This window comes from Puntigrus tetrazona, chromosome 22, assembly GCF_018831695.1.
Source record: "Puntigrus tetrazona isolate hp1 chromosome 22, ASM1883169v1, whole genome shotgun sequence".
NCBI classification, from domain to species: Eukaryota; Metazoa; Chordata; class Actinopteri; order Cypriniformes; family Cyprinidae; genus Puntigrus; species Puntigrus tetrazona.
In genome coordinates, this window is record NC_056720.1 from 5736610 (window position 1) to 5746609 (window position 10000).

The following is a 10000-nucleotide window of genomic DNA, read 5'->3' on the forward strand; positions in this document are numbered from 1 at the left end:
CTTAATTTATTTTCATCTTATTTATACAGCTTTCAGATTATGTATAAATCTCAATTTAAAAAAAAAAGACTGCTTTTGTCGTCCATGTTCACATTTAAGATAATGAGATTCAATTGAATAAGTATTAATATATATAAGTAATAAGTAATATTATATATTATATATATATATATATATTATATATATTATTAAATATTATTATATTTAGATTTTTGTTGTTAAAGTATTATAATAAATAGGTTAATCTAGAAATGTAAATTTTGTCTCTTACAGCAGAAGGACATTCCAGTAAAGATGGAGAAGATCTGTACTACAAGCAGTTAGAGCAGCAGCAAGCAGAGCTGAAGAAAAAGGTGCCTGAAGAAAAAGCTTATTCCTAAATTCCACATTTCGGTCGAGGTCTGTTCACCAGATCCGCTGTGGTTTCTTTTTCTTTTTCAGCTGAAGGAGGTGGAGGAGGACATCCTGATGAAGAACGGCGAGATCCGAGTGCTGCGCGACTCCCTGAAGCAGGCCAATCAGGAGAAGGAGCGTCAGCGGCAGACCCAGCTCGCCCTGGAGAACCAGACGGCTCGCGCTCAGAGCGACAGAGAGAAGGAGCTGTCCAGGAAGGTACGGCCCAGCCTCGCAGAGACGCCGAAGCGCTCCTCACGCGCACGCGGCTGAATTCTTGTTTCTCTGCAGGTCCAGTCGCTGCAGTCAGAGCTGCACTTTAAAGAAGCGGAGATGAATGAAATGAGAGGGAGACTTCAGAGCGCTGAGCGTGGAGGAAAGCTGCCCGGCACTCCTGCTCGAAACACGTAAACACAGCTTCTGTCTTTGTTTGTCTTCCAGAGAAACCTGCACTCTCACAATACTGTGTTCATTATTATTATTATTATAGAAAATAATTCGTTGTAATGCATCATTATTTTTACTATAAATATTTAGACATTAATATTAATAAAGACGCTAAAATTGGATCTTCAAATGATTAACCACAATTGCATGCAAAATAAAAGTTTTTGTTTGCATAATATGTGTGTACTGTGTATATTTATTATGTGTATATACAAATACACACGTACATTGTATATTTAAGCAATAATTACAAATCTTTAATTGCTACTTAATTTATATTATAAATAAATATATTTAATATATAAACAATTTTTCTGAAATTTTCAGAAATATATATATATATATATATATATATATATATATATATATATATATATATATATACACACACACACATATATACACATATACATAATAAATAGACACAGCACACACATATGTAAATGAAAATTGACAGCGCAACTTAAAAAAATAAAATTAAAATGATTTTTAATATTAAAAAATTAGTAAGTAGAAACACTTATATTAGAAATATTAATAGTAATAATATATAATTTCATTATTAAAGTGATAATTATTGCTAAAATGGAGTTATTAATTATTATTATTAAATAAAAACGGATACTTTTAATTGTTTAATAAATAATTTGCTATTATTAAATGATTATAATTTCTATTAGAAATATAAATTTTAATAACAACAGTAGTAGAAATAATTATTATTATTAAATCAGTAAACACAATACTTTAATATAATTGTAAATATTTTTGTTATTGTTAAACAATTTAATGTTAAAGTATTAGTGTTATTTTTATATTAATGATATTAATGAGCAGTGTTAGTAAAAGTGAAGGTATTACTGTACATGTTATTTTTATATTAACATTATTATAATTAATGTTAATACTAAATATTACAACATCTAAAATATTAATGAGTATGATTTTTGCAGAATGCTATGGGTTTATTTGTTTTTGTTGTTAACACAGCGTTCAGTCTCCTGTGAGCAGAGCCTTCATGACCAAAGAAAACATCTCCGCCTCCTTCTCTAAGAAAATATCTCCCGTCAAAAAAGCCAGTTTATCAGAAGGTATGGTTTTTGCTGTCGTGTTTTCCCTATGTGCGAGCTAATTTCCTGTCTCCTGACGTATTTAACTTCTCGTTTCAAGCTCTCTCAGACAGTGAAGCGGCTCTGACGGACGGGATGCGTCCTCTGGAGGTGTTTAGTTCTTCTTCAGGCCGTGTGTTACTGACCCTGCTCCTCCAGCAGCCCCTGGACCCCAGCGCTCTGTCTCTGTGTCACCTGCTCTCCATCAGTCCTGACGCTCCGCCCAACATCCTGGCACCGCACGCGTACGTCAGCCCGTAAGCCTTCACACTGTGTCCTGAAACACGAGAAAGCCACTGCAAACGGAGGCTTCCCTTTACGTGCAACTGTTTGTTTTGAGAAGCTTTTACAACGAGGACGGAAATTTCCAGCGCGTTATTTGTTTGCTGGTGTTTTCCAGCGGCACGTTTGAACAATGTCAACTTTTGAAACGCTGATCAAATATGCTTTTGAGTGGCATGAGCAGAGGTGCATGCGGTTCATTAACAACGGCGCTGTGCGGCTTCACGTTCATTTGACGATAAAGTCTAATAAAATGGCTTTTAAAAAATACAGTGCTATTAAAATTATTGTAAATTTATTATTCATTAATAAAATTGTATTTGTAGTATTAAATGAAACGTATAATAAACATGATAAAAATAGCTTATTATAATAATAATAATAATAATAATATTGCTAGTAGCATTATTTGTTATATTGTATTTATTATTAAAGAAAATATGGAATATTGTTAATAATTCTTATTTGGGTCATGTTAGCTTTTTAATTTTTAAAACATTAAAATAAAGTATTAGCAAATTAAACATTAGAATATTTTATTAATAAAAAACTATTATTATTATTATTATTATATTTATTATGCATTTTAATCATAATTGTTAGGTTATGACATTTGCTTTTTTGCATTCATTAAAGCGTTTTGTTGTTAGAAATGTATTTTAATTCTGTTAAATATAGAAAATGTTATTAATAATGGTGTCAAACGATTAACCACATTCAAATTAATTCACTTTTTTTTTTTTTTTTTTTTTACATGATAAACGTAATAAATACTAACTCATGCACATTTTTTTTACGTATTGTAAATAATTCCAAATATATGCTGTACGTGAGTGTATGCTTGTATATAAATAATAACTATATACACAGACGCATATTATATAAATAAACATTTTTGGATTGATTAATAACAATAACTTTTATTACATCATGACATTTAAAATATTATTTTTGAATTTATTAAAATATAATGTATTCATTATTTAAAATGTACTATTAATAAATTTTTACTAAGAAAATAAATTACTCATTTCTGAAAGTAAAAAAAAAAAACTAATAAATATATATACATACACAAAATATCAAATTCAAATTTTATTTGTCACATACACATACATACATGGTACGACATGCAGTGAAATGTTTTTTACAACCGTCCAGCATCAAAATAGAAAACAGAATTTAAATATATATAAATATAAAATATATGTATAAAAATATGTATAAAAAAGTGTGCAAAGTTTAAAAAATAAAGTGTAAATAAGTGTAGAATATAAAGTGTAAAATGTAAAAGTGTATCATCTTGAAAAGGCTGGAGCGTGGTGAATTTCTTCCTCTTCCTCTCTCTGCAGGGGGTCTTTGGTCACGTCCAGCTCGTCCTGCACAGAGTTCAGATGGTTTCACCGTCCTCAAGCTCGTTTCCATCAGCTGCAGAGTCTGGCCTCGTCCGCTCTGAACGCGTTAGCTCTGCATCACCCCGACAGCGCCCCGCATGCCCCCGCGTCCTCGCTCCGAGCCGCCCAGCGCTCCTGTCCCGCCGCGGTGCGCCTCCTGCCTCTGCTCAGCTTCCACATCGGCTCGTACTGTCAGTCTCTGGAGAGCTCGGCGAAGGCCTCGCTCCACGGCGGCGGCTCACTGTCAGGGGCGTCCGACTCCGGCCTGGCCTCGAGTGTGGAGGGGTCTCTCAGCGGGCCCGAGGAGCTGGCCCTGGCCGCCCTGGGAGCTCTCGGTCATGTGGTGCGCTCCAGCAGCGAGGCTCTGGAGGAGGTTCTGTGTCCCCCGGAGGACGTGAACCGGTCGCAGGCTTCGAAACATCTCCTCGGCGCCTCTGAGCACCTGAACGGGGACGCGCCGACGCAGCTGCCTCTTCTCAGGAGGATCCTGCAGCTGGCAGATCCGGCCTTCAGCACCGCCGCTGGCCAGAGGGAGGCGCTAGTGAGCACTAGTTTGAAGACGCTCGGTCTTCTGGCCGAGAGAGCGCGGGACAACCAGCTCTTGAGGTTTAGTAGCATATTCATGCACTGCTATCGGTTTGGTTCGTGTTTTGAATTTGAATTTTCTGTTTCAAATGTACGTTTCGAAGGCGGTTGTCGTTTTTATTACGTTTTTTTTTTTTCAGTGTAGTTTTTGTTTGTTTCTTTCTTTATTATTCTTATTGGTTTTTATATTTTATTTACTATTTATTAGTTTTAGTTTATTTAGTTTTTGGAATTACTGTTTTAATTAGTGCTGTCAAATAATAATCGCATCCAAAATACAATTTTTTTTTTTTGGTTGCATAATATATGTATGTGTGCTTTGTATATTTGTGTATACATGCAGTATATATTTTTCAGTATATATGTATATGTTCATATTATTATATTTTACATATACATGTATTTATATATATATATATATATATATATATATATATATATATATATATATATATATATATATATATATATATATATATACACACATTGAGACTGTCTACTTTCAGAAAAGAAGTCACTATAATTTAACACCGAAATTAAGTCCGAAATGTTCATGGGTTTTTTCATATTTGTCATCTTTTCCTATCAAAATGCTCATTACAGATGAAAAAGCACAGACTGTTTTTATTGTTTTGTTTTTTGACGGACCGTGCGACACAACGCAAATGTTTTTTGGGGTTTTTTTTAAGTGCGAAATTCTCTGATTTAGTGTGCAACGATCTTAACATGGAATAACGGTTAATTTTATGATGATTACTTCAGAAATGATACGTCCTCAATCCTGTATGAGACCAGCAGATGTGACCCTTGGAGGGACGTCTAGTACATACTACATCTGTGTTTCTCACCCCTGGTCCTGGGCTCCCCCCAAAATCTCCCAAATCAAACACCTGATTTAACTCATTATCTCATTAAAAGAAACTCCACGACCTGAAACGCTTGGGCAGTGTTGAGCGGCACCCTTTTTTTTTGTTTTTTTATATATAGTAGTAATGATAAAACTAATTGAACTGCGGTCTCATTTCTAACATGTAGACTCCAGGTGGTGATGTCAAGCCAGGTGTTGTCTAAATGTCTGACTCTGGAGACGTCCAACAGAATAGTCCTTCAGTCTGTCCGATTTCTGTCGCTGATCATCTACAACGAAGAGGTGGCCATTAAACTCTGCTCACATGAATGTAAGTGTCTTTTGATGCTCTGTTAAGGTGTCTTGTGTTGGCATGCTTCAACACAAACCCTCCATCTTCCCTCAGACCCATGTCCTTTCCTCAAAATGTTCCAGTACATCGCCTCTAGACCGGATAAATGCTCTTCTGAGGATGGGTGGAGTCGTTTAGAACTTGAGGTAATTATCTTGCATTTCATTTGCAATGTGTTTATAAAAATGTGGTATAAAAATCTAATTCCTCTGTCGACAGGTCGTCCGGTTATTAACCAAACTGTTCGCACAGAAGACAGGAACATGGGCGGCTCTGTGTCAGTCATCCTGCCAGTGCATTAACGAGGTCTGATTCACACCTAATCGCTTGTTTCCTTCAAAGTCCGTTTATTCCAGTTATTTTAGCCGATAGATGACTACATAACACAATGGTAAAGTATTAATGTTGTTTATAGGCCACTCAAAACAAAAGAGAGAAAACGCAGCTATTGAAATCTCTAAATCGTTTCTTTTCTCTTCAGGTGGTGCGGACAGTTGTTGTGGTTTTGCACCGGCAGTGGCTGAAAACGAAAGGCAGAGGGAGTCGGTCGTTGGGCGGTCGGGGCTGGACGGGTCCTGGGTCGCAGGTGCTGCGGGAAGCCCTGATGTTGCTGCACTGGCTGCTGTTGAACGACTCCTCGTTTTCCGAACACTGTCTGGACGTCCTGCACATGTACGATCAGGTCGTTCCCGCCGTCAGAGACACGCTCCGACTGGTCCCAGATCTGTCTGAGAGCGAAGGTGAGTTTGTGTCTCTGCATTCGATGCTTTTAATTGCGTCGAACGGTGATCGATGCCAACGTCATTTTGATTAGCTTGAACGTTTGCCTTAGCACGTTTACCATCCTTTATGTAACACGTTTATCTGGAAATCAGTCCGTCGCGGTGCGTTAAATTGCATTATATCGTCACAGAACTGGCTCTGGAGGAGATCTGCAGATCAGAAACGGAGTACGTTGAAGACATGGATGTGGAGACGGGCTCATAATGATCAAACACCGAGTCGTGTTTTGTAATCTTGCAATGTTGTGTTTGTCTCCTCAGATGTTAGTCATTCTTTTAAAAACAGAGCACCAATGATACGAATTAAAGAATGAATTCTATATCACCCGTGTCATTTTTGTATATATATTCTTCTATTGTAAGTGTGCTTCTGTAGAATTTAGTTTTTGTTTTAGGTTTTATAAATCTAAAGTGAAAAATATTTTCAACGATCAACAGTGCTGAGTAATATTTGAGCAGGTTTTTAAAATACTGTGCATTAAAGTGATGCTCGTTGATAACCGAGTGTGTTTATTTGCATATTGGCTCAAAGAAATGCGTGTTTTGAGAAATTAGTTAATCGGTTGACCTCTGAAACAAGCAAACAAAAGCACATTTTAACGTACAAAACAATCGGCATAGTAACAAGACGAAAACTATACAACAATAGTAAAGTCTTCTGAGGTAAGTCTAAGGCAAAGTGGCGCCAAAATGAGTTTGTATTCAAACGGCTGTGAGTCCGCGGATTGATATTACGGACTTGAAAGTAGCGCCGGTTTCGGTTCATGCGGACTGATTCTGCCTTGCTTTTGACGGTGAATAAATAAATAGCTGAATAAATAAATAGCTGAATCCTTCTAGTGACCAAAGTCATCAAGAGCGCTGAGTAGCAATTTAAGAAGTTTGCGGTTTTTGATTGCTTCCGCGGTATGTACTTTCCCAAGTCGACCATGATGACCAAGTTTTTATTTATAACACCAACACCAGTGCGCTCCCTTCCTGTACAGCTTCCTCTGTAGGTAAACAAATGTTTTGCCTGAAATGTGAAATGTAAATGTCTCTTTTTATTTGTGGCTGCAAACAAGGAGATGATTGAATGTGTAAACATTTTACAATACAGTTAATAAATCAAAAATATGACCTGACACACCTAACAAGAATCTGCGGCAGATTGCACGGAGGGATTGATAACATAGGACCTAACTTCATAACGCAGAAAGGCTTACAGTTCACCCTCTTTCTTACCTTGAGTGTCTTTAATTAGTAAAAAATGAGTTTCACTTTATCTAAAGTCATTTGGCTTCTCGTCAGGACCAAATGTCTTCCATAAACAGCAATACTCTTTTCAGACCCTCAAGTAAAGAGTTCACAAGAGAAACATAAAATGTGTTGACACCTCCTTTATAAAGATGAAATTTCTACAACATCTAAACTACATGAAATGATCCAAACACAAGGTCCACACATAATTTGCTGCATTAAAGCTGTATCTCTGAGCATGCCCTGTTGAAAGGTTTTCTTATTGTGTTTCTCAGTTCGTGTTCAGATCTGATGGTGGATCAGCACCAAGACATGACCTTCATCGGAGACCAGAACATCTCGTGAACAGATGACCGGAAGTCCTTTGCATCTGACGTAGCTGTGCTTAAAAATGGACTGGAAATTAAGTGCTGGGGTCCGGCCTGAGAAGAACTGGCCCCCAACTTCTCGTAAGTTTTTTTTTTTACTCCATTAATTTCTGTCGTGGATGGGGTTTTGGTTCCTTGTCGCCTCTCGTTTGCTTAGTTGGGGACTTTCTAGTGATTATCGTTGATTTGATTCAGAGACCGTCTCTGCATTTAATAATAGTTTGAATCCACGTACTGACGAAATTATTTCTCCCTTTTTAAATTTCAAATCACATCAGACAACCATTTAAAAATTATCAAAAAGTTGAAATGAAAGTATTGGGTGAGGGTAGGTGTAGGGAGGGCTTTATTGTCTCAACCATGCCGTCTATTTAATAATTTGAATGAAAATGTACATTAACACTCAATAAATTGCATTCTGTTTTATAAAGTACTTCAATACTGAGGTGCACATAATTTCCACTTGCAATAAGTAGTGTAAATAGGACACCCATTGCTATTTGCAGTGTAAATAGCATCTACAGTGTACATAGCCTCTATCGCTATTTTTGCAAATAGCAGCTGCCAATAATGTGCGTTGAAATGGAAATGAGCTGTCATTTTTGATTATTATATGTATGGTTTCAAGATGCTACATGGAATGGAACGTACTTTCCCCAAGACGACTGAAGTTTTATGATTCGTCAGCACCAGCAGTACGGCCACTTCCTGTACCACTTCCTCTGTGCAGGTGAGCAAACGTTCTGTCTAAAACCCATGTGAAGTTCAAATGTCTGACAATGTTTAACAGTGATTCCAGCACAATTTCTTTTTATTTGTGGCTGCACACAAGGAGACGCCCGAATGCGTAAACATTTTAACAGAACGCTGATCATTTTTAACATACACCTCAGTTAATAAACCCGAATCATATCAAACGTGACAAGAATCTGCGGAAGATTGTACCCAGAGGGATTGAAAACATATGACCCAACTTCAATGAGAGCACGTCGCAGCCAAGCGGCTCACAATTCGCCCTCTTCCTGCCCTTGAACGGCGTTCACTTTTTAAAATTGAGAGTTTCGCATCACTTCAAGTCATTTCGGACCGAATTATTGCCGTTCTTTCAAACGCAGCGGTACGCTTATCAGACCCTCGAGCAAAGAGTTCGCAAGAGAAACGCGTATAAACATGGCGTTTCTGCAACATCCGAAACCCGAACTCCATAAAACAATCCAAACGCAAACCATGGGAACGTTGCGTTTAAGGCATAAGCTGCATTAAATAAGGCATATTCCGGATCTCCGAGCGCGAGAACGCTTTGATGAAACATTCACAAATTCAAAAACCCCGAATGCTACGAGAATCGTGAACAAATCATGTGCCGGCGTTGTTAAATGCACCATAAAGTGTCGACGGTTTGTGCGAATTCCCAGGATAAAATAAAGCTGGCGGTATTTAAGGCGTCGAAGCGGCATTTCGAGACGAGGCGTGCTGCCCGTTCGGAGGCCGGTTAAACGTTTCCCTTTTGCTCAGTGGACGAAAACGAACGAAACATAAACGTTATATGGCTTAGAGTCATGCGCAGCGGCTGGAGTGAATAAAAATGTACGTATATAAAAGTAAGTCGAGAAAACGAGGCTGACACACAAAGATAGCGAATGCAGAAGGTATAGTTCCCGACTCGATTGGAAGATGCTGTCCGCAGTAGATGAACATTGCGCTCCTGCAGGGTGAAGATGATAATTCAGGTCGCGGTTTAGTAGCCGGTCTTTGGTTGCTCCACGTAAGCGGGGTTGTAAGCCGGTTGAGTCGCGCTGTAGTCTGTCGGTGGGGGTGCGAAGCCGGGCTGAACTGGGGGTTGTAAGGGGTACGAGGCCTGCCCACCGTCATATGCTGCTTTGCTGTAAGGAAAAGGATATCCTGGGCCTCCTGGAAACGCATGCAAAAATACTGTTTCACTTTGAGTCGATGAAACCTCTATCCAACACTTGCATTTTTTTCTTTTTTCGATTTCGATACAGAGCGAAACCTGCAAGGAAACTGCACCCTAAATCGGCTAGACATTAAAAACGAAGACTTTCATTGAGCGGGGGATCTACTGAATTGATCGAGAGCAACTGTAAAATGATTTATGAGTTTATAATAGAGTTGTATCATTTTTAAACGCTGTTCGTAAATGCTACTTCTGCTGTGCTTTCTGCTTATCAGAAGAATAGGGGA

The 10000-nt window shown here is 38.0% G+C and overlaps 2 protein-coding genes across 6 annotated transcripts in view; one reads left to right on the top strand and one right to left on the bottom strand.

Moving 5' to 3' along the window:
* LOC122327321 (ATR interacting protein) overlaps positions 1-8442 on the top strand; it is a 10644-nt gene extending 2202 nt beyond the window's left edge. Inside the window, exons 3-13 of one of the 4 annotated variants that reach the window (XM_043222596.1) lie at positions 274-353; positions 442-612; positions 685-800; positions 1831-1931; positions 2011-2206; positions 3584-4231; positions 5246-5388; positions 5464-5555; positions 5629-5715; positions 5891-6149; positions 6323-6511. In XM_043222596.1, the coding sequence (XP_043078531.1) occupies positions 274-353; positions 442-612; positions 685-800; positions 1831-1931; positions 2011-2206; positions 3584-4231; positions 5246-5388; positions 5464-5555; positions 5629-5715; positions 5891-6149; positions 6323-6396 (1967 nt within the window). In that variant the 3' untranslated portion in view covers positions 6397-6511. Of the gene's footprint in view, positions 1-273; positions 354-441; positions 613-684; positions 801-1830; positions 1932-2010; positions 2207-3583; positions 4232-5245; positions 5389-5463; positions 5556-5628; positions 5801-5890; positions 6150-6322; positions 6512-7705 lie in introns of those variants that run through there. The other 3 variants (XM_043222597.1, XM_043222598.1, XR_006247632.1) reach the window with 3 other exon arrangements.
* Positions 8443-8580: 138 nt separating this feature from the next.
* The window catches only part of shisa10.1 (shisa family member 10, tandem duplicate 1), a 5893-nt gene continuing 4473 nt past the window's right edge, over positions 8581-10000 (bottom strand). For both annotated transcript variants that reach the window (XM_043222949.1, XM_043222948.1), the window contains exon 5: positions 8581-9709. In XM_043222949.1, coding sequence (XP_043078884.1) covers positions 9537-9709 — 173 coding nt within the window. In that variant the 3' untranslated portion in view covers positions 8581-9536. The remainder of the gene's footprint in view (positions 9710-10000) is intronic.